This window comes from Danaus plexippus, chromosome 15 (genome assembly GCF_018135715.1).
Source record: "Danaus plexippus chromosome 15, MEX_DaPlex, whole genome shotgun sequence".
Classification (NCBI taxonomy): Eukaryota; Metazoa; Arthropoda; class Insecta; order Lepidoptera; family Nymphalidae; genus Danaus; species Danaus plexippus.
Genome location: NC_083547.1, coordinates 5,034,266 through 5,058,952, shown reverse-complemented (window position 1 = coordinate 5,058,952; position 24,687 = coordinate 5,034,266). Strand labels below are relative to the sequence as shown.

At 29.8% G+C, this 24,687-nt stretch overlaps 3 protein-coding genes across 4 annotated transcripts; all 3 read left to right on the top strand.

The window, feature by feature from the left end:
- The first annotated feature begins 10,216 nt into the window (after window positions 1–10,216).
- Window positions 10,217–12,309, top strand: LOC116766327 (probable serine/threonine-protein kinase clkA). Its single transcript, XM_061522831.1, has 5 exons — window positions 10,217–10,351; window positions 10,681–10,726; window positions 10,988–11,393; window positions 11,662–11,832; window positions 12,036–12,309. The coding sequence occupies exons 1-5, from the start codon at window positions 10,260–10,262 to the stop codon at window positions 12,170–12,172; spliced, it is 852 nt and encodes a 283-aa protein (XP_061378815.1). The 5' UTR covers window positions 10,217–10,259; the 3' UTR covers window positions 12,173–12,309.
- Window positions 12,310–14,678: 2,369 nt separating this feature from the next.
- LOC116766337 (putative uncharacterized protein DDB_G0282133) lies at window positions 14,679–17,113 on the top strand. Of its 2 annotated transcripts, XM_032656168.2 has the most exons (5): window positions 14,679–14,824; window positions 15,163–15,217; window positions 15,443–15,613; window positions 15,713–15,857; window positions 16,212–17,113. In XM_032656168.2, exons 1-5 carry the CDS (start codon window positions 14,733–14,735, stop codon window positions 16,313–16,315), a joined length of 567 nt encoding a protein of 188 aa, XP_032512059.2. In that variant the 5' UTR covers window positions 14,679–14,732; the 3' UTR covers window positions 16,316–17,113. The 2 variants fall into 2 exon arrangements, with proteins under 2 accessions (XP_032512059.2, XP_032512057.2); XM_032656166.2 differs by having other exon boundaries at window positions 15,443–15,857.
- Window positions 17,114–20,276: 3,163 nt separating this feature from the next.
- On the top strand, window positions 20,277–23,662 carry LOC116766546 (probable serine/threonine-protein kinase clkA). The gene is made up of 5 exons (XM_032656437.2): window positions 20,277–20,416; window positions 20,798–20,852; window positions 21,057–21,486; window positions 21,805–21,975; window positions 23,187–23,662. The coding sequence occupies exons 1-5, from the start codon at window positions 20,334–20,336 to the stop codon at window positions 23,447–23,449; spliced, it is 1,002 nt and encodes a 333-aa protein (XP_032512328.2). The 5' UTR covers window positions 20,277–20,333; the 3' UTR covers window positions 23,450–23,662.
- The last annotated feature ends 1,025 nt before the right edge of the window (window positions 23,663–24,687 follow it).

Below are 24,687 nucleotides of genomic sequence, written 5' to 3'. Positions count from 1 at the left end.
CCCCCTCTTCCCTTATCAGGGGTGGTCACACATAAGCAAAACTATATAGCGGGCAACGGTACTAACTCTATAAAGTAAGCCGTCTGCTCGATTGCCCCCTTTAGCATAAAAAAAAAGGATCAAGGAGTTAATTTAACTTGTCTATCTCTCTGCTCGTTTTCCGATATTAAGCTTAGGAACGGTTAAACTGATCTGAATTTCACGTTCATTCAATGCTAGCCAAACTTGTGCTATGAAAACGCCTTATAAGCTTCAGTAATGAACTAAAAGAATATTATATTTTATACTTACTATGATTAGTATAAAATATATTCACAAGTAAATTAAATAAAAACTGAGTCTTACAGTACAATATACAAAGTTGAAATATATTTCTCACCTTTTCAGGTTCCAAAATGTACATGACTAAAGTATTTTCAAAGCGTGCGTTTGACTTCGTGGTGACACCAAAGAGCCCGATATCAAAGAATAACGTAACAAACATTTTTAGAACCTGCTTCTGTCTTTTTAACCTGTCAACATGTTAAGCCTTTTCTGTTATCGGAAAATTATATAAATGTGTTTTGCTATCTTATTAGAACTCAGATTCTGATTACTTACCTAAATTTTATAATATATTAAAGTTATGGAGAGGAATAATATGAACATTTTGTGAATAAACTCCAGTACGTAAAATCTGTTATGAAACAATTTAAATTTATAAATTTCGAACGCTTATACAATAAAGTTATTTTATTATGAATACCATGAAAAGGAATGTAATATCTAGAATACTATTAATTCCAAATAAACTTAACAAAATATTTTTAACTAAACAGTAGCTATCGCCAATCTGACAAAATCTAACACATTTTTTTTGTTTAATTTGTTATGAAATCCCGAGAAACATAAATACGAAGGCTTAAAAAAGGCCGGAAAATGGTTAAATAGAAGAAGAAAAGAAATACTCAGTTTAATATGTTCTTATATAACTCAGTCTAGTATGATTTTCTCAGTATTTTCTCCTGAGGTACTGGGAAACCGTCTCATTCTTGTGCAAAGCAGTCATGCTAGCTAAGGAGGATGAGGAGCGGGTGAGTGAATGATCCTCCTAACGCCCCAGCCGCCGCAGGAGACGCTCCGGGCGTTGGGGATCGCGATACGATCTCCAGCCACCGTAAGCGCGGTTCTGTGTACAGCGAGAAAGGGTAGCTCGCCGCCCGACCAGAACCAGACGGCGCATAGCGTACCGCGCCCGCCTCAAAGAGCCATCAAACCACCTTAAATGGGCCCAAGCCGGGTTGCGTGTGCAAGCGCAATGATGTGCCGTAACCTGGCTTGGAGCAGGGGGAAGTATGGGGGGGTTTTAAGTTTGACACTCCCGCTTACCACACCAGCGCGGGAGGGGTCATTTGATGATTTTCGCCATCAAAAAAATTTTCAAGTGATTTTTATTATTCTTTTCGCGTGAAATAAAGTTAACAAGTTTATCCCATATAAATTTAATGAGATCAAGTAAATGAATTATATATAGCAAGCCATAACCTTCCGTTTACCTTTATAGATTACATAAACAAAATCACGATTATTTTATTTTATGTAATATTTTAGGCAAAAATTTGTATGTATTAATAATTTTTATAAATTCAAATACTCTTTACAAGTTCGGTCTATATCTGATGTCATATAAAAATTTAAATCCAAACATTTAAATGCATTGCCATTCGAATCAACTGTAAATAAAAAATTAACATGCCAATAACGTATACTGTTAACGTTGGCAAATTGCCGAGTAAATATACTATATCAATCGTGGAACTAATTTTGTCTTAATAATCGTGATGAAGCAACAAAATAGTAATTTGCCCGGCCATAAAAATAATTGAGTTCAAACTGGGTTGAGGCAATAAAAAGCGTGAAAGAAGGCCCAATAACCCAGACATCGAGACGTGGGAAAAACGGCACCTGCTAAATAGTAAAGGATAGAAGGACAGCTCACTATACACTGAACTAATGCTCACTCCGCTCTATTGTGCCCCGTTTTCATTCCGCTTGTAACTATGCAATCAGTCAGATGGCATAAAACCCTATTTTACCAAAATATAATCTAAAATTTACAACATTATTTTATTCATATAGAAAATAATATATAAAATTTCAAGACACATTGAACGTGCTGTGTACCCATACTTTTATGTATAGGTGACAGTATTAGCAGTAAAGCATGAAAAATTAAGACTAGTGGTAAGGGCATCTTTACAACACACTAGGGAGCCGGGTAACCGTGAGTTATGACGGTATTTTCTCCTCCCTTATGAGGAAATACGACAGTTTCAGCTCACTTGTAAGGATCGAGTCAATGATTGTCTCGATTTTCTTGCAGTTTGTTACACATGATAGAAAAGTTGGAACTTCTCCTTAAAGGTATGCAAGCGAAGTCGAAAAAATATAGAAATACGTCAGTTAAGGGAACAGTTAAAAAAAACAAGTATTTGACCTCTTTCAGAAACATGCACTATTTACTTCTAAATTGTATTAAAAATGACTGTCTATTTACTACTACCACCGACTAAAAATGAATCTTATTCGTAGGGAGATATGATATTTATTTCCATGGCAATCCTTGGTGATGAGCTAGTCATCGTTGAACAAAGCAATTACCGACGGCACATCGGTTGCAATATCGAGCCTAGTACTGTAGACCGGGCCATGATCTAATATTCATCATCGGTAGACGTATCTGTCTACATGGCAAAGCATAATGCGTAATTAGATACGGCAAATGTTCCCCGCACCATGCCTGCGTGTTGTATGGCCCATGCATTATGCACGAATCTAAATTGAATGTCCAGTTAGTTATGTGGATTATATCACAGACAGACATTTTGTGAGTGGTCCTTTTCATTTGTGAAACAACGTTAACACCTGGATAAAGATGTCGCTCTGTTATATGAGGTCCATGTACTCTATTTGATGGTTAGGATTAAGTGACGCATTCCACGAATAAAACGTCATATATTAATACCAGTTATTATTTCGGGTTCAATATTTACCTAGCTTTAATAAACACTTTACTTTTATCAATGTTTTATATGAAAAATCCTATAAATAAATGCTATAAATCTGAAAGTATTACATTTTCATAATTCTGGAGTACTGTGTAGGATGCTTTTAGTTTTAAAAAGTCTAAATTGAGGGCACAAAATCAATAATATGAAAGATATAGAGCTGAAATCTAGCAAAAATATAAAAGTTTAAAGTTTTTAATTTTAACTTCCAGTATAGACTGTGTTTACTATATACAAAGTGTCAGCCATTCTTTATTAGAATCGATCAAGAGATAGTATAAAAATTCAATAAAATGTAAATGACCCTTGCCAGGTACCTAAGCGCAAACTTTTAAAGGAAGTTCTCGACACGGCAAATTGACTGAGAAGCTTAAACAGCTTAATGTTGCTTTTGCAATTCACTTTACCTTGCTTCTATGATATTACGATTTCCTTTATACTTTGTAAGTCTTATAAACGATTCAATTTTTAAATTATACTTACTTTTTTGTCATATTATATAATATAAAAGCTATTTGGGTTAAATAGTTCGTGGCTAATGGTAATGTATTTCTTACAACTGTATAGAGAATAATGTTACAAAAGTGTAAGACTCGGTTGATAGAATGGACGATGGGGATTATTGCGTATCCCCGCTGAGATTACACCTCGGGCGTTTAAGTGTGAGTTATGATGGCCTTACTTCTGTTCAATCTTGTTGGCGTCTATGAGAAAATACTACTCTTGCGACGCCACCAGCGTATTAACGTGAGCTTTACGTGTATAATGCGACTCTCATAACAAAGACGACGTGTTTTAAAAATGAGTATACCTAAAGAAGAATTGTGTTAGTTAAGATACTACGACTAAATATGTAATAACATTTCTTTATATCATTAAAACAAAAAAAAAATAAGATTTTTGTAGTCAAATTATATTCACTTTGCTAATTTTAGCATCTCGAAATATTTGCAAAAGTGAATTAAGGAACGAACCAAAATATAAATTATTTGACCGACATATACAAGGTATATTTAAGCGTTATTAAAATCAGAGAGACCTTATTAATTTCTTATATTATATGAAATCACAATAGTCGTTACCTTATGAATCACTGGTCTGTACAAAATTTTTGTGTAGACCATATGGTGTAAGTAAAACATCAATACGTGATTATTGAGATCTACAAAAGAAAAAGCTTAGTAAAATTAAACAGTTACAAACAATTTTGGTATAAAAATACCAAATTTTACTACCAACAATTTTAACAAACTACCCAACACTATTTTGAATTTTCTATATATGTATTTCAAACCTAATTTACTTATAAAAGTACGAAGCATAATATTTTTATTACTTAATCTATTGTTTAATAGTTCCAAATTCAAATACCTGATATATTAAATCCTCTAGAAAGCCATTGCATTTTAATTTGTTTCAAGCATACAATAATGGTCGTTCACATTTTATAAGTAATGATTGCTTTTATTTATTTTGCTATCATTATGGACTATGTGAAAATATACAATAACAGCTTAGGTCACTGATAGAATTAATACAATTAAAATGTTAACTTAGATTTTGTATATTTTTATTAGATTAATTTACTATTAAATAAAATAAAGATGACTTTTTACTTGTATACTTAGAGTATGAGAAATTAAAATACATTTTTCAGCTGTATGCGACTCAAACTATTTAATACCCAAATCAGGCGTCCATAGTAGTTAGTTATGCCACAAGCGTTAATTATAAACGAATCAGCTGTCTGTCTATTAGACTGTAATTTATATTTGTTAGTGTGGACTAATCGAATTATAAGACTGTAAAAAAGCTATTGCAAATTCAATTATCCTGAAATAAGCTATATAATATAGAAATTAAATTGTAAAAAGTTTACATTTTAAATTTGGTTCATGGACTTAACAAGTTGCTTATAGGCACTATGGTAGATGGTTTAAAATGCCATTTAACTGTTACGTTAAAATTATTGGGTTTCTTCTGTTTAAATGTGTATTCTTTATGTATTTTACATAAAAAGGTAAGTAGATAAAGTTAATGTATTTAAATAAATCTGTTTACTTTACTACTTACACATTTTTTAATTAGAAATAAATTATAGCCTACAGGTATAACTACTCCGCTCAATGGTAAAACATTTTTGTAGAAAGACAGACTACAAAAATATTTAATATACCGCATTTAAACCTAACCGATCTAAACGATATATAATGTTAGATAGAATATAGGCATGATGCGAAATTGTGGCTTACAGAGCATTCCAAATTCGTTATACCTTACTTTGAGTACGCTCAGGCGATACACTAGAAAATATAATATAATGAGTCTACATTTGATTTCCCTGCACACCTCGTTAGTGCAATTTAATGCGCCGCCCGTCGCGATGCTCGTATTATTATGCTAACGGGCGAACGTTGTAATATTTCGAGTACGTCACCGGTGGTGACATGCTGCATGTTTAAACAAAAGCATCGCGAGAGATTTAAGTAAAATTGTTCCACCATTAAGCATCACTCGAGATAAAAGTATGCGGACCGCCGCGTCCCCATGTGAAGATGCAACTCTTAAAAAAATGACATCACATTATAAACGTCTCTCATATAATTTTTACTTTATACAATTAACCTACGAATTACTCATCATATATAATAATTGTATCCAACATTCTCTTTTTACTTTAATATAAAAAAAATTTCGTTATCGTCTCATGAATTTCTAATAGATTCAATAAAAAACAGTTTGCCCCTAAAGGTCCCGAGCGGCGAATAGCGTTTCAAAAACAATACCTCCTTGAATGTCTCAGTCTATAACAGTCAATGTCGATCTTTACAAAAATGTCACGTAGTATGTAAATCGTTGCGACCGCGATGTGTCCCGACTGTCAAAAGCATCCTGTGTCGTATAGATTTTTCTCAGTGAAGACTTCACTTTCTGTGATGAGGGAAAGTTTTTCAATTAATTTTTCACTTTTTTCCCAATGATTGAAATAACTCCAAGATATGTTTTTAAATCACAATCAAATAAATGCAACTTTTTAATTTAAACAGTAATAATTATGTTAAGTGGAATATAAAAACAGATTACCCTGAAATATTCCCCTACATAGATACAAATTTTAATTTATTTCATAACATCATTTAATTTAACATCATTATTCATATTAGGATCTCGTAAAATATTATTGATTAAATTATAGCAAGGACATTTCGTGCTAGGCAGCGCTATATTGAATTACTTTACATAAAACGGGCTGTTTACTTTGATATTACAAAATACTCTTGAAAGTCACATGTTTGTGGCGTTACTGGATTTGAATATCCGTTTTGATGTTTAAGTAACGATAGAGTTAACATCTTAATTCATTTAAATAGAGATATTGGTGTTGTTATATTTCTTTTAAATCTGTTTATTTCTTATTATGTAACAATTTTTATTAACAGAAAACAAATAAGTAGATTAATAATGGACTATAGTTGAAGCTGCACTGTTTTTATTATATTTTAAAAATGTTATCAAAAAAATAATTATTAAACAATTATACATATCTAAAGGATAACATGTATATAATTCAATTATTTAAACTATTGTGTTTTAAATTTCCAACTTAATTAAAAACCGATAAAAACAAGTACTTAAGCTGAGGAAGTGTATTACGCCAACTCTCAAACGTATTTCAACTACATTTGCTTAAAACTTGTAAATATTAAGCGAAAACTCTAGCCAATTAAGCAGGCGGCCATATTGCTCCTAAGGAACTTTGTCGAGAGTTGTACTTGTGCTAGTTGTTCCACGAATATAACCGAGAGCTTATTTACTTTTGATTCATAAAATTAACCCACTTCTTTGCTAAACTTCAATCTTCGGTTTAACATATTTAAATTGTGAGCTTTTTAAAAACTTACATTCAATAAAATTATTGAAATCAATGCAATAAAATTTTGTCCCGCCGAAGTGCTTATCCGGAACAAATAAATGGCAACATAGCATTGGTGCAGTAAATATTCCTTGAATGGAACTTGATTGATTGCATTGGTTAATTCGGAACATGCAAAAAAATGGCACGCAACCAATTTAGAATGTGACGTGGTACGTGAACAGATGACTGGGCCATTTGTTATCGGAGCGACGCTCTGGATACAGCGCTCCTGTTTAATTGAGCTATTTGTGTTAGTCCGCCGTGACAACGCCGCAACGTAACTTTATATCGCCATTGTTTACAAGCTGTACTGAATATGGTTATCAATACCTCTACTTGATCCCAGATACACGTCAACTTGTTAACGCAGAATTATGACGATGATATATAACCGGCCATTTAATGCAGCCCCGCATTAAATAGGTCACGTTGCGTAGTTCATTTTAAAAAAATCGTGCTGAGAAATAGAGGAGTTGGAATAAACTTAATTTATATACAAGTTTATTATAAAACCTATTTTTATTGATGTTAACTTCATAAATAATGACAAAATAATATTTTACATTAAACAATACACAGGAAAATCACAAGATTATTATATAACACTACAAATAGATTTAAAAAAAATTAAATAATATTTAGAAAATAAAAATTAATAATGATATAATGGATCGTATCGTAATAATTTCAACAAATACAGATTTCAAAAATGAAATCGTTGTTGTGATGACTCATATAGATTATTATATAAATCATGAGTCGTAAGGTTATGAATCATAAACACATTGGTAAGACTTGTTTATTAAAAATAGCGGAAAAACCTTTAATAAAATTAAACATTCCGTTTTCCCCGCAGATATATTATTCAATTGTCTCCATGTGTATTATCTTTATGCAAAATAACTACATATATTTTTATACCAAAACTAAAACATACAGTGTAAAAAAATTACAACCTCTATTTAATGATTTTTGTACCTGTATATATATTAAAAAACTTTATGTAATCATTTATAAATAATGATCAATATATCATAAAAATTAACTTGTTTTTCTAATAAGTTAAACGAGATTCCAAAAACGAGCTACATAAAATTTTGCTCTTATAAATTTTTAGCCTTTTTATGACTATGAATATATTTTTCAATTACTCTTAAACTGACCTATTTTTAACCTATCAATCCGATACCGCACTAACCTAGTGTATATAACTTAAATTGTTTCCAATACAATTTTAAGGCTGAACACATTTACTAGAAATTACTATTTGTATTCAAGAACACTATTATTCACAAAAGGTACCCAGGCACACCAGGCAGGTACAAAGTAAATTCTCGAGCAAAAAATAAATTTGTTTTGTGCTACTCACAGTATACAGCTCCCCTGGGTGCAACATAATTCGAGAGCTTAACAAACGGTTGGGATAACGCATGTGTTTCTGGAGAAAAATCATCGTCTTACTTTATTAAAAAGAGTCCTAGAAAGACTTTCATACCTCTTACATTATAAACATAAATATAAACATTATATATATTTACATTAGTTTTATGAATACTGCAAGTTATAGTTAAACATATTTACAATTAACTTTTAATATTAAAGTTATAACAAACACAATTCACCAACAATAAGATATTCATAAACTAGAATGAAAAGCATTTACAATATTATATAGAGTAAGAGCCTCTTTCAAATATCTTTTACTAGTGACTCTTCACTAAGATAAATATTCATAGAAGCATCTAGGGTTCATTCAGTTACCACAAAATAAATAAATAAGAGTTGATAGCTTTTCTCTTTACGGAATCAAGTTTTATAAAAAACGAATGGAGAAGCTCCTTTTCTTCCCGAATAATGTTTTTGTTTTTTTAAAGGAGAACTTTTTTTATCATATTTTGTGATTATAAATTTAAAAATTTAAACTGAGAATTCTTCAAAAGTGGTCGGTGAAGAAAAAATGTGAAAAAGCCTACAAATCTCGCTTGATAATTATCATCTTAGATCATCACCATCCACGATTATAATCTAAAATCTAGAACATTTAACCCCAAAATTAAGAATCGAGGGGCATGGTGGGTTAAAACTTGGAATGTTATATAGACACGACTTTTACTGAAAGCATTCACTATTAGATATGACCGTTTTAATAATATTTCATTCTCCTCAAATATTTAGAAGCAATCTAGTTTAAAGATTGTTTAGTAAAGTTACGCTCGACAGTTTTACGCTCATTAGCCACGTAGGTGACAGGTGTCCCGGCTCTACCACAATAAATAGCTATTTACCAGAGGACGGCGGTGCCGCTGCGGCGACGCCGGAAGATGTTCTCAATTTGTCGAGCCGAATGAGATTGTAGCTGCTTTCAGCATTAGGGGAGTGGCTTTTACATTTCACTTTACGTGGACCGAAGTTTATGTTGCAAAGCTAAACATGATATATTTAATTGTCATTCTAGTCTAAATTAAAGTATTGAATTTTGTAATAATAGTACTGCTGTACGTATGGTATCATTTCCTACAACTTCCTTAAATTGAATAACTTCAAATAATTATATATTTAATTAAAACGTCTTATTTTCGGTACATTTTAATGACTGTTTTATGGCACTTCTTAAGTAATAGAGTTTTGAATGCAAGAAAAAGAAATAAAATAATCATAATATCATTCAAACGCTACGAACGTATTGATGATATTATGATAAATTCAAACAAACGTAATACAATAAATATTACCACATTAATCACTCCATATCACTTTGGAAAGCACAGAGTGATACTCATTTGGGTTTCCCATTGATGACAAAACTCACGATGTATTTTTTTAGGAGTCCTTAAATAAAATTCATTATTGATGCTTATTTGATGAAATGAAAAATTACAATTAAATGCAATAATTAAATTAAACTTTAAACTTTTAAATCTAATCTGAGAAGAAATTTTATAGGTTCTTGATCTTAAGACCCAAGTTTTTTATAAGCCTTTCTTTAAAGATTATCTCTCAAACTTATTCCCAAAAAAAAAAAATTACTACTAAGATTTATTTTATGCTTTTGAAAAGAGAATTTTACCTAAAATAATATACTGTTAAAATATTTTTCATGATTAGAAGGCAGGGATTAAAAAAAGAGTTAATTTTTTTTTGTGTCTATATTTTTAATGGCACTAATTAATATAGAAAGGTTATCAACATAACGACTGAACTTTTAGATATCATTTAACTATATAAAGTAAAACGGTGTAAATTAAATAAGTTCTGTGGAAGAAGCGGTTGATATAAAAACAAAAAAATATGTAAATATGACTACATCAATAATATTTGCATTAATTGCTATCATTAATGCTTTTATCTATATAACAAATGCCAGTCCACAGAATGCATACGCATCGAGGTAAGTAAACAAATATACTTTCAAGTTAGTTAGATGAAGTACTTAGTACATTTAAACTGAAATATTATTGTAATGTTTATAAGACAGGTTTTTATTTGTTTTTTTTTTATGTTATTTGTATTATTAATATCTTATATATTTTGTATTGAGAAGGGTTGATTTTATTTCTAAAAATTTTAACTCTCAAACAAAATGATGACGAGTGTTTCTTTTTAATTTTTCAGTTTTATTAAAATATTACATTAATAAAGTGTTGTTCAGTAAAATTATTGTAATACATTTTTCAGTATAATGAGTTTATTAATAAACTGTTATAAATATATTTTCAGCAAGTTGAGAACCCAAACAGAACCTTATATGAATAATAATGATCGAGTAAGTTAAAATTTCGTTACATTATGAACCCTATTTAAAACTATATAATACCATAATTCCCGCTGACAAAATAAAAGACTTTTGATTTTTCATTCACTAACGTCGTTGCAGTTTATGTAAATTAAGTTACCAATATGTTTACAATCAAGAATCCTTTATTTAACTTAACTCTTAATTACACCATTGTATTTATAAAAGACAATATAAATAATTATTTCTTCTTGAATAATTCCTTATTTATTTATTTATTTCCTTTTACAGCAGCGGCATCACGAAATAAGGAATTTCGCTAATGGGAATAATAAACAAAACGTAATAAATGTGGACCAAACTAGAAACGGTTTTTCCGTGTCAAGTTATGAAGCTAATCGCAACATTAGACCGACATCAACTAACAACAATGTTATTTTAAATACCCCGGCCAGATCAAACATCAATTCTAATGTATGCAACGGAGTAGAAAATAGAAAAACCGTTTCTTTCAATAATAACAGACAGGAGACACGGAGAACTCAAACACGGTTTTCCCCGAATAACATACTGTTTGGAGGATCTTTTGATAGACCTTTAAAAGAAGTACTTTATAATTCTAACATTGGTACGGGCAGTAATGATAATCAGGTCTTCGTCGAGGGTAGAAGAATTAACATTTACCCAAAACAAGCAGGTTAGAAAAGCATTATACAGATAATAAGATATTTAAGTTTTTTTTAACTAAGCAACCAACAACGGATAATTGTACATATAACTTCACAACACCATAACGTCATATTTCCCTGATTTCTAATAAATGAATCAATGAAGTCTATTAATCAATAAATCTTATTCGTGTCTATAAAATAATTCGTATTGGGATGGCCTTAATTGTACGACATAGCTTAATTTCACAACTACAATAGTTATCAGAGATTATGTGTAAATAAATATAATTTTAGATAATCATGGAAGAGATGCAGGAGTTCCAACCGGCAACCCTCTAGTTGGCAATACACAATATCTTTATAATAGTAGAAACGGTGAAGAGAGTATAGTAAGACCACTCACTAATCGAATGGGTGGCGGATCGTATAACGTGGACAATAGAGGCCAAAATGGAAACAATCCAAGTAAGTAATAATATCAAATGAAAGAAAAAAATTATAATACGTAATGAATGAAGAGTATGTTTTGACTACATTGCATTTAGATGTCGTTCAATAAAATATTTTCTGCTGCTAATAGAACAAAATAATCTTAAATGATCGTGTAAAAATTGTACTACAGTTTTTGATGATTTATTTTTTATAATATCAATTGCTTGTTATTACAGATAATTATCACGCTCGGTCTGGAGTTCAAAACGTACCTGATGATACCATTTCGAGTCTTTATGACAGTACAAGATTCGTTGATAACTATGGCCGTGGTGAAAATAATAGAAATATTATAAGAATAGAGACTTCTTAATCGTTATATTTTATATATAAAATGTTACATTATTATTACATGTTCTTTGTTTTGTTTTAAAAAATGCTTAAAAATACACAGATTTTTTGTTTGTGTGTTTATAAGATTCGAAATAATCAATAAACTAATTTCTTCAAGCTATTTTTTCACTCACTTGCCTTTTCATTGTAATAAAACTATATTGATATAGAAAATGAAACCTGGTTTCGATGTAATAGTATTCAGTAAAACAGTATTCATAAACGGTATTTATTCAATGATAAGCATATGTAAGACTAATTGTAATATATATTCATAATATATAAAAAATCAGATACGACTCGAATAATAGAGCTTTAATCTTCGCTTTAAAAAGAGCATTAGAACGGCTATTTAAGGCTAAAGTAGAAAAATCGATGACCACGACGTAACAGTAAAATATTTTTGGAAGAAATTGGAGTTGTAGAATTTGAACGTTAGAGCTTTAACTGTCGCACAACCAATCTTATTGCAGTAACTACATAAGTTAAACGAAGTCGTTCAAATAAATAGGAAGATGAAAAGTTTCTAAGGATAATATGTAGCTTGGGTAGTTTATGCATATTTCGACGAAGATAGTAAAAAGCTACTTGGGTTGATGTCAAAAATCGAATACATGTCGAAACTGCGTAACTGCGAAAATGATTTTTAATTGCAATCTAGTTTCTTAAAACGTTCCTACATTAGTACTTGTCAGGTTTCGAACCCGCGCTCTCACGTATGAGAGATGGGCCTTTAACCTCCAGGCCACCACGACTATATATATTACTGAAGATTTAACTGTTTATTATCCAAAACGGATCTCATGTCTTTAATAACGTTAAGTAGAGCACTTGTAGTACTATGTGCAATACGCAAAAGCTGACTAGAAGGGACTAAGGAGAAAGTTTTGATTTGGTAATTTGACAAAATATTAAGATTTTCTTATATTTTTGGCAAAGAAGGCAACATTATTTAAAAATTTATAACTTCAAGAAGTACATCAGTAGGAAGAACTTTAATTTTTATAACTAGGAGAGATTATTTAACAATGCAGGTAAACGTTATTAAGGAAATCTTTTTTTGAGGGATATGGATCTACTAATTTCCCATATCTTCAAATAATAATAAAGATACGGTATCTCCAGAGGTTAAAAAAATACACACAGACAAAGAAATAATGAAAAAAACAAATATTTATATATTACATTGACACTAGTCATTGCAAATTCAAAACTTAAAGACGTTAAATTTCAAAAATAATACGCAACTTTTAAACTTTAAGTAAGTAAGCTTTAAGTGGACATCTCTCTCTCTCTTTATAACTTCTATCAATACGAGAAAAACTATTGTCAGATGTTATTTTGATCCTTGAAATTGACAACATTTCAATTTGGTCACTCGTCAAATTCTATGTACGGAAAAAGTTTATAGTTATTTGTCTAATCAAATAAAACAATATTGAGACATTAAATAATTTTAAGATATCATATCACTTTGGACAACACAAAGAGTTACTTATTAGGGTTTCCCATTTACTTATAAGGGTTTCTCATGAATTTTACGAATTTCAATGTAAATTTAAAAGACTCTGTGTCAGATTTTTTAAGGAAGTACACTTGTATAAGCTATAGTCATCAGTATATATATGTATATATTATTATCCATAGATTTTCGTGTACGGCCCCAAAAAAAAATCTTAAATTTTATTAATATTGTTCATTAGCTAAGACTTTTTTACTTTAAGCTAAGATTTTCTCAGACGTAATATTACTTTCAGTTCGATTGATAACCTTTATTTTTATTGCATTCATGGTTTTTATAAATGTTAAGAATTTAAATAATTTGAAAGCACATTTACGTTTTAAAAACTGATATTGGTGTTCCTATACCTTGATATAAGACTTTACATTCATCGGATGAAGTACCACAAGAAAAGACAATGTTGAATATTATAAAATATATTAAATGAAATAAATAGAAAACGGATCAAATCTAATAATTTAAGCAAATGCAGGGTTCGAAATAGAATTACGTTTTCTTAAAGTACTTATACAGATAGGTACTTGTTATATTATATAAATTCATAATTTGTCATAAAGTTATAAATGTTGAAGAAACACATTAGAAACAATAAATTACTTATAATTAGCTCTAAATAATAGTTTTTTTTTATATGCCCAAAAATTTACTTCTGGGTAAATTGAATAAAATTCAATATATATCATTTCGATACATACCTATTTCAAAAATCCACTGTTATAATTATTCCCACGTAAAAACTATGTTGCTACAAAAATCTTTAATTTCAAAAAGTATGTGTTACCCTTAAATAATATACTCTAAATATTTGGACACATTTTTTTGTCCTGAAGCCTGGGTAAAAGTGGTGTTTAAATTTTTTATGCATATGTTTTCAATAGTAATAATTAATATGGAAAGGTTATCAACATAATGACTGAACTTTATTTATCAGTCAACTATATAACGTAGAGCAGAATAAACGAAATAAAGTTTAATGAAAGAAGCAATCCTTTTTAAAACATAAATATCTTATGCAAATATGACTATATCAATAATAGTTGCATTAACTGCTATTATTAATGCTTTTCTCCATATAACCAACGCCAGTGCACAGAATGAGTACGCGTCAAGGTAAGTACACAACTTTAAGTTAGTTACATGAAGCACTAAGTACATTCAAACTGAAATATCGTGTCAATGAGTGAAAGATTTTTTTAAAGGTTTTAGTTGTTTTTGTTATTAGTCACGGACATAGTTTGGATTGAGAAGGACGTAATTATTCCTTAAAAATTCGAACAACCAATCAAAATATTTGCTATAAAATTGAGCTGATACTACAGTATTTCTTAAGACTTTTTTAAGTTTTGTAAAAATAGATTACAATATAAATTTTGTTTATTAAAAATAATATAATATATTCACATCAATTCAATGGGATTGTCAATTAATTGTTATAAATTTATTTACAGAAATCGACAAAATCAGGCAGAATCTGATTCTGTTTATATGAATAATTATAACAGAGTAAGTGATATATTTATTATACAATAGAAAAAAACATCATTGAAATTATAAAATCTAAATTTGACGCTTTTAAAATGTAATACTTTATTTGATTTTGTAAATAATGGTATCACAGTGTGAGCACATTTAGAGGAAGGTGTTGGTTATAAAGGGTTGTTTTAATATTAGGAGCAAAACAAACAGTAATTTTTTGGTTTATAATTTTTGGTTTAATTTTTTTAACAGAATCACCAGATCCAATTAAGTAATTTCGCTAATGGAAATTATAAACACAACGTGATAAATGTGGACCAAACTAGTAATGGTTTTTCCGTGTCAAGCTATGAAGCTGATCACAACATTAGACAGACTTCGACTAACTACAATGTTCATTTAAATAACCCAGCCAGAACAACAGTAAGCTCTAATGTAAATAATGGGATGAATACAAAAAATACTTTTTCTTTAAATGATAACAGACAAGATTTACATAGAACTCAATCGATGTTTAACCAGAATGAACCGCAATCTAGAGGATCTATTGACAGACAACAAATTCTGAGGGAAATACTCGAAAAAGCTAAAATCGGTACAGGCAATAATAATAACAACCAGATTTATGTCAACGGGGAAAGAATTAATCTCTACCCGAATCGAGCAGGTGAGAAAAGAGATATACAAAATAGAAGCAAATATTTTTTTTAAAGAAAGGCATTCCATTACCACCCAGCAAACTGGAAAAATAATTTTATAAATGAACATTGAAGAAACATAAAAATCTGTAGTTAATATTACAATATTTGTCAGAATTCCAATTGTAAGAGTTGGAATCCAAATCAACGTTTGATAGACCAGATTTCCTTCATTCAGTTTTATTTATGTTATTATTTCACTTTAAAAACATAGACCTTTATTAAAATCTTTATTGTCGGGATGTCCTTAATAGCGCAACAGACCTTATTTTCACAGGTTTAACAGTTATCATAGAGGATAAATAAAAATTATATATTTTCAGATAATCATGCAACGGATGAAGCAGTTGTAAGTGGTAGATCTTCAGTTGGTCCTACACAATTCGTTATAGTCATGGCAGTGGTGCTTAAAATAAAGATTTTGTAAGAATATACAATGTTCGAAATACAATAATTACGTTCATATAAAAAAGCGAAATGTATGTTAAAGCCGTAACAATGCAGGTGTTAATTATTATGAAATAATTTTTTTTTTATAAGTTTTCAAGATATTTTTTTTTTCGTTACTGCATTTAGTTGTCGTTGGATAAAATTTATTCTGCTGTTTGTAAAATTTGAGAACTTTTCTCGAGTCTTAAAGAAGTTCAGGCGGTCTGATACAAAGCATTAAAAATATATTTGGTATAGTGTATCAATGATACTATAAAAAGAACTTCGAGATCGAAATTTTTAAACTTGGATTTTATAAGATTTTAATTTACTCAATAACTAAAATCAAAATGTTCTTTCAACTAGGACTCTATATTCGAAAAATTCATAAAACGGCTGTAATATTTTTACAACCCATACTACGGCGGAAAGAAATAAATTTAAAATTTTAAAACACAAGGACTTAACAACTGTTACGACTTTTAAAAATATATTTCATATAGCATTATGCTCTAATTAAATAATGAAATAAAACAATATTTTTAAGAATATTGAAGTAAAATACTTACTGGCATCACCGAGGCATTTTTTGTGATTTATGTTGTAAAATAATTAATTAGTGATTATAGATAACTGTTATGCCCACGATGAAGTTCAAAATGAACCGTATGATATTATTTCTAATCTTTATGATTATACACAATTATCTGATAACTGTGACCATTTGTTTAAAATACAAATATCATACTAATGTATAGCGGTATAGTCAAAATATTTGAATAAAATTTTTTATGTATTTTTTGTTTTCTTTCTTTGAATATTAAAAAAAAGGATTTTTTTTTTCTATTTGAGTATATCTGTGTCCATTTTAGCATTGTAGTTAGTTATTATACTTTCCTCTTTCCTTTTTTTTCGCCTTTAAAGTGAAGAAATCTAAATCATCGATCTTGCAACCCTTTTAATTCTATTTTTGATCTTATTTCTGTTGTTGAATAAGATATTTGATCATTGACGAAAATTTTTGTTGATATGAATGTACACGTACTTATGTTTGTTGTCGGGTTTGGTTTGTAAAACACAATGTTAACCTCAATATGTCAGAATGAATGTAGAATCGGCTAGAAGACTCCCGAGTTTGAATATTTCTTCAATAGCTTCTTTAGCAGGTATATTTTTATCATCACTTTTATAATCTGGCTCCGACGTGGTGTTGGATCATCAGAAGAAGCCTTTTACTATTGGATATCATTTAATAAAACACATACATTTTTAGTTTAATATTGTTGTTTCTTACAATTAATATTGTTGTTACTTATAATAAAAAATGTAATGGAAATATATCTTTTTATTAATACATATTCGTTTCAGGGCTCAAATTTTTTAATAAATTTATTAAACATTCATATATATATATATTATATATATATATTTAATGTGCTTCTGAAGTCATTTAAAAAAATATTTTTTTAGAAGGAAAAACAATATCTAACAACCAAATCCATTGCTGGCTGTTTCTCAAAAAGAATGGCACTTAGAGCGCACCGACTGTCGCCATTCGCGACGATATATTCTAATCCTAAGACGCCGGTAGCCTTACATCATTTTTATCTAAAAATTTGCATGATCTTTATAATTAACATCGATTTTAATAACTTACAGTTCCTTCATTCCTTCCACTTACAATTTATGAGTACGAATTACAGTCAGGAGCGCACGGAACCTTCATAGCATAAACTTCTTCAACAAGGAATATGGATATAATTATTTAACACTATGTCTTAAAAAAATACTACAGACCAATATACTTTATTTGTGGAAGTAATAATATTATAATTAAAATGAAAACAAAACATACATTTCCTATAAGTAAAAGTATTACGAAGTTAAACATCTACATTTCTCTTTACCAAAGCCTTTAGAAATATATTTGTATACGAAAACGATTCGAGAGAGATGTTTTAGTCCATAAAAAACAATGAGTAAAAACTATTAAACCCACTCGTCTTAAAATTTTATTCATGAATGAGAATAAAAAAAAATTAACAGTATTTGATATCGGTTTCACAATATATGAAGCAAAATGTTTCAAAGAAATAAAAAACAACCTTCAAATTAATTTGTTTTTAAAAGTAATGTCGATGCTTGAATAACTGGGGTAATTCTGATCTTGGTAAAAATCACATGACCTGGTGTTACTTATATAAAGTGCTATTATGATAAAATAACATAAACAAAACACAATATTGCGTACTTTAAATACATCATATCACTGGACAGCACAAAGTGATACTCATCGGGTTTTCCCATTAACGACACAAGTCTCAATATTTTTTTTAGGATTCCGTAACTTAAGAATTCAAAAATTCCCTTCATTATTAATATTAAAGTTTTAAACTTAAAAACAATAAAAAACATTCCTTTCACTGTAACTTTGGCATTTGCTAATAATAATTGTCATTGCAACTGGAAGTTTAATGGTGGCAGTAATTTTTATCCATTAAATGAAACTATTATTTTCGGATTACTACACGACTTTTATTATTTTTAAAAACTACATACTCCCGACGTTTTGGTTAGTTTGCAGCAACCGTGATCACTGGCAGACGAGATATGAAGGTCTGTCAGTTGGTCTTGTTATTTATCATCTACCGTCAACTATTTATTAATTTTCTGGAGTACCGCTCTCGATGCCTGCAGAATGTGCTCACTGCGTCACGAGGTCCTGCGGTGTGGTCACGGACATGAGATTTAATAATTTTTATGAGGTGTTGGATAGATTCCAGCCATCTTCTCTATTGAAATTGGGAAGTTTTTAACTTCAAAAGCCTCGCGGATTAAACTCGGTATCTTTTCTATACGTAATCGTTCAAGACTCCAACCACAAGTTACGGTAAATTTAAAAAAAAATTAAATGTATATTGTATTCATACATATTTTTAGCGATTTAGGTAAACTTCCATTCTCTTGTCAAAGTATGCCTCCTTCAAATATAATATTTTTATTTTCTTGCGTTAGAATATATGAGGACTGTTTTCCGTGACATCCCTTCATAAAACTTAATATTTTGAGATTTTAAAAGAATCAGGAAAATATTTCCAATCTCGTATACATGTATGGATGTACAAGGAAACCTCAAAAAATTCAAGTAAATAAAAATGTAATTTTTTTATTACAAAGTCTTCAGAAGAATTATTTCATAAATTTTCGTCAATATCATTTATATCTCCCGCAAAAGTTACGTTACAATGCCCAGAGTCGAATGCACTATTAACTTCTGAATTATATGAGGTAATTTGAATTTTGCATATGTACTAAACCGGGTTTGTGTAATGTTCTCTGGATTATGGAGAACAATCTTTACAACCCAGACGACATAAGATACGTATAAGTATATAAGTATAAGAAAATTTATATCAGCAGAAGGTGAAAAAACTAAGCTTAAGAGAACGAAATTTCCTTTATAGAAATGGCCTCTGCTCCCTAATTATCTTTACCTTTATCTACCTTTATCTACCCTAGTTACCTTGATCTCAATGACCGTAAAATTTAAAGTAACTGAATGCTTCTGTCTATGATAAATATTAATCATCCAAAATCTTAAATTATATATAATACATTTCTAATCTGATAAGGGAATTTGAGGATTGCAGTTGCTAAGACTCCAGCTATTTAACAGACGTTTCTAAAGGCCCAAATTTGTGTTTCTATGAAGTAAAAAGGAATTAAAAACATTAAGGACAAAGGCTATTTGCTTACTAAGTTACTTTTTACTTAAAATAATTTACCCTCTATAATTTCTCTCAAAATATTTGTCTTATGCTGAAGTCCGGGGTAAAAAGAAGTATTTAAAATGAATATTATATATTGTTATAATGACAATAATTAATAAAGAAAGGTTATCACCATAACGACTGAACCTTTAGATATCAGTCAGCTATATAAAGTAACACCGTGTAAATAAAATAAGTTTTGTGGAAGAGACGGTCGATTTTCGAACATAAATATCTTGTGTTAATATGACTACATCAATAATAATTGCGTCAATTGCTATTATCAATGCTTTTGTTAACGCCAGTCCACAGAATGAGTACGCATCAAGGTAAGGAAACAATTATACTTTCAAGTTAGTTAGATAAAGCACCCGGTACATTCAAACTGAAATATTATTCCAAGGGTTTTTCTTGGTTTTAGTTGTTCTTTATTATAAATAATCTTGTTAAAATGAAGTGATAATCAAAACAAACTATGTATAGTTTGTATTGATCATCACTTTAGTTTTTTTAAATCTAAACACCAAAAAAAATAATTTGAATAAAATTGAGCTAATACTACAGTATCCCTTTTTTCTTTTTAATAAAAATAAAATATTACATTACAAAAATATTATATGAATATCATTGCAAAATATAATTAATTATACACATATATACCCTTCATTATTAGCACATTGTGAATTAACTATTACAAATCTATTTTTCAGAAATGGGCAAAATCCTTCAGAAACTGATGCTTTTTATATGAATAATAATGCCAGAGTAGGTAATATCTAATTTTTTTTATAGAAAATCATGTCATTAAAATTTTATTCTCTATTGTTTTTTTTTTTTTTTGCTGTTTATGTAAATTTACATAGATGGTTAACTATTGCTTATTAAGAATTATTTTATTCAAAGTATGAGTTACAATAAAGAAAGTCATTTTGTGTTAGAAGTTTATTTATTCAAAAATATTTCTTTCAGGATCGCCCTCATCAACTAAGTAATTTTGGTAATGGAAATTATAAACACAACGTCATAAATGTGGACCAAACTAGCAATGGTTTTTCTGTGTCAAGTTATGAAGCTGATCGCAACATTAGACCGACTTCAACAAGTTACAATGTTAATTTAAATAGCCCAGCCAGAACGACAGTTACCTCTAACGGGATGGGATGGGATGGGACAAACGGGATGGATAGAAGAAACGCGTTTTCTATCAATGATAATAGACAGGAGCCACAGAGACCTCAATCGAGGTTTTACCAGAATGGCGAAAATTCTAGAGGATCTATTGACAGACAACAAATTTTAAAGGAAATACTTGATAAAGCTAACATTGGGACAGGGAATAATAATGATAACCAGATTCAGATTGACGGAGTACGGATTAATGTCAACCCTAATCCAGCAGGTTAGGGAAAAAACGTTAAATAAAATAATATGTTAAAATTTTTTTAAAAGCATGAGTCCCATTACTCCTCAGCTAAATAGAATAAATGTGTTACAACTGGCACTGAAAATAAAATCTAAACAAAAACAAATTCTGGAGGAAAGATGGAATCAAAATCTTAAAGTCATTTTGGCCTATAACTCATAAAACATGTACAATGTACAAAAGTAGAAACTTTTGTACATCGTATAACTGTTTTAATTTCCATTTTAGATTCGCATGTCTATATTTGTAACTCTATTTCAAAACGAGATTATACGTAAATAAATAAAATTTTAGATAATCATGGAAGAGGTGCAGGAGTTCGAACCGGCAACCCTCTAGTTGGCAATACACAATATCTTTATAATAGTAGAAACGGTGAAGAGAATATAGTAAGACCACTCACTAATCGAATGGGTGGCGGATCGTATAACGTGGACAATAGAGGCCAAAATGGAAACAATGCAAGTAAGTAATATATCAAACAAAAGAAGAACGTCATGAAAAAAATTTCTAAATTGATAAAATGCTTACGATATTGCATAAAAAGCATCGTGATCTTTAATCTAATTTCTAAAACTTGGACCTTATAAAATGTAAAACATTTTAGTAACCGGTGGTAAAAGTGTTTACATTTAGCCTCACTGGAATCGTATATTCGAGTAAATTCATACAAGCATTTCAATATTATGGGTCAAATCAATTACGGGAAATTACAACAAATTTACCGAAAAAACTTGCTATATCTGGGGGAACTGCTAAGCATTTGCTGGGAGGATGTAGGGTTCTGGAAATCATACATGAAGCGGCTAGTCTCTCGGTAGCCAGAGCACAAAGGGAAATAACCACAAATGAGCGATCAATACGTTAAATGAGAGAAGGCACTAGGGCTACAAAATCAAATGTCGAGCTTTACACTAGCCTTAAAGCGGCTTTGAATTGTACTATAATAATGGATACGTATAAGAAACAATATAAAATCCCAGTAGAAATTTGCGCGTCGTCCTCCAGATCAGACATATTTATGTATTCGCGAATTTTAAAACGCGTTGTGATAGTAGAACTTACGGTTCCTTGGGAAACCAACATCCCCAAAGACCATGCCATCAAAGTGAATAAATATTACGAGATCACAAACGAACTCACTCGAAATAAGTTCGTCGTGGATTTGTACGCGGTAGAAGTGGGGGCCAGAGATATAAGGGCAAAATCTCTATACAACCTACTAAAAGACCTGGGCCTGTCCAGAACTAATATCAATTCATTCTTGGAACGAACTTCGAAGGCAGCGCTAGTAGGTTCTTTTCAAATTTGGTTAGGTAGAGAGAGGAGCTTGGATGGTAGAGGTGAGCGTTTTAACCCGCGTTAGATAGTGGCCCCTTAAACCTACACCTGGGTTGCAAGTCCCAGGCACTGTTGAAGCTCCTCTCCCTGCAACGCGATGGACCCGCCACCCGCACGGTGAATCCATTGAATGCTAAGAGGTTTCGTCTCTAATTACTACATGTGGGGTCAAACGCTGTTACAGCTTTAAAAAAAATCATATCTTATTATTTTTGCTTCGATTTTTAAATAAAACGTGATAAATAAGAGAACATGCTAAATAATATTAGCAAAAAAAGCTTAATTTTAAGATATTGTTGTTAATTTAGCTATTTAATAATAACTTGTTGTTACAGATAACTATCATGCTGGAGCTCAAAATGTACCAGATGATATTATCCGAAATCTCTATGATAGCACCCAATTTGTTTATAACTATGGCAATGGTCTTAATAACAAAAATATCATACAAATTGATAATGTCCAAAACACTGAGGATAGATGGAGGTTAAATAACCGTCCAAGAGGAAAGCCCTTAGTGGAGAACAACAATAGGTGTACTAACATTTATAATGACGAAACATTAAAAGTATTACCACTAAATCCTAATATTTTATGAAAAATCATAAAATCTTGTCGAGTTTTTTATCTTTAAATATTACAAGAAAAGTTAACGATTTTTGTTAACCTATGTGTGTCTTTGTGTATGGCATTGTAGATGGTAAATAAATATGAAGATTTTAAATTGGCTTTGAATGAATTGAATTGTATAAGTGTTTTTATATCATATGTACCTACTTTCGATTTAATAATATAAAGTGGTGAAAGAAAAGTGGATCTCAACTTCCTTCAAAAGTGATAACTTAAACTAAACTAAGTTTAAATATTTAGTACTGTTTTTGTTTAACTTTAGAAAAACTTAGTTTATTACTTAAAATTTTATGTATATTGATATTCAAAGAAGAGTTATTTACATACATTTTATTTAGTTTATTACTTATAATTCTTGAATATTGTGAATTGGAAATATGTGTTTGTATTTTATTAGAAAATCTATAAATCTGATAAAAGTAATAAAAAATAAATATTTATATTATATATGCTAAAAATGTTACAACGTCTCAGTGAAATAAAATTCCATGGTTTTTTGTAGCTTCTTCTGGCTTATTGTAGCAGTTAATAACTTGAAATATAGTTATTATTATCTTTTTTGCATATACACACAAAATATATATCACTGATATAGATCACTTTTATGTTTTTAATGCCACAAATGCCATAAAATATCACAAATTTTAACTTCATTCTGGATAGACAATGTATATAAATCTCGTTTAAGCCAAAAACTACTGATCCCACATGTACAAAACTTGACACAACATTTATAAATAATAAAATGTTATACATTTTTTGATTAAGTTTTAACTGAAAGGTCATAACAGTTGATATAGATATGTATGTATATATAACTATAAAACAAGTTACTTTGCTTTGTTAAGATATTTGACTCCAGACAGGCTGCCATCGTAATCCCTTACTTAACGAAGCGATATACATGTCCTCCCATAAAAGGTTATCACTTTGAAAAAAAGAGACGAACGGTTTTCATTGAATACGAAGCAAAATTGAAAGCAAGAATTATCTGTAAAATAAAAATTAAAGAGGCTTGAATAATAATACCATTAAACATTAAGAAATACGATTACAGCATTGATTAAGAACCTTTTAATATCAAACCCAGAAATTTACTCCAATCGTCATAAATTTTCAGTAAGTATATTGTTCGGAATTATAATCGATTTAAGAAATGTATTCATTTAATCTCTCTCTTTATCTGAAATCCGTGACAAGAAGAAG

Bases quoted from the DNA above. Each gene is read 5' to 3' on its own strand.
- LOC116766327 (XM_061522831.1), top strand. From the start codon at position 10,260: ATGACTACATCAATAATATTTGCATTAATTGCTATCATTAATGCTTTT. The intron at 11,394-11,661 runs GTTAGAAAAGCA...ATATAATTTTAG, and splicing joins CATTTACCCAAAACAAGCAG to ATAATCATGGAAGAGATGCA. The intron at 11,833-12,035 runs GTAAGTAATAAT...TTGTTATTACAG, and splicing joins CCAAAATGGAAACAATCCAA to ATAATTATCACGCTCGGTCT.
- LOC116766337 (XM_032656166.2), top strand. From the start codon at position 14,733: ATGACTATATCAATAATAGTTGCATTAACTGCTATTATTAATGCTTTT. The intron at 15,218-15,442 runs GTAAGTGATATA...TTTTTTTAACAG, and splicing joins ATATGAATAATTATAACAGA to AATCACCAGATCCAATTAAG. The intron at 15,858-16,211 runs GTGAGAAAAGAG...ATATATTTTCAG, and splicing joins TCTCTACCCGAATCGAGCAG to ATAATCATGCAACGGATGAA.
- LOC116766546 (XM_032656437.2), top strand. From the start codon at position 20,334: ATGACTACATCAATAATAATTGCGTCAATTGCTATTATCAATGCTTTT. The intron at 20,853-21,056 runs GTAGGTAATATC...TATTTCTTTCAG, and splicing joins ATATGAATAATAATGCCAGA to GATCGCCCTCATCAACTAAG. The intron at 21,487-21,804 runs GTTAGGGAAAAA...ATAAAATTTTAG, and splicing joins TGTCAACCCTAATCCAGCAG to ATAATCATGGAAGAGGTGCA.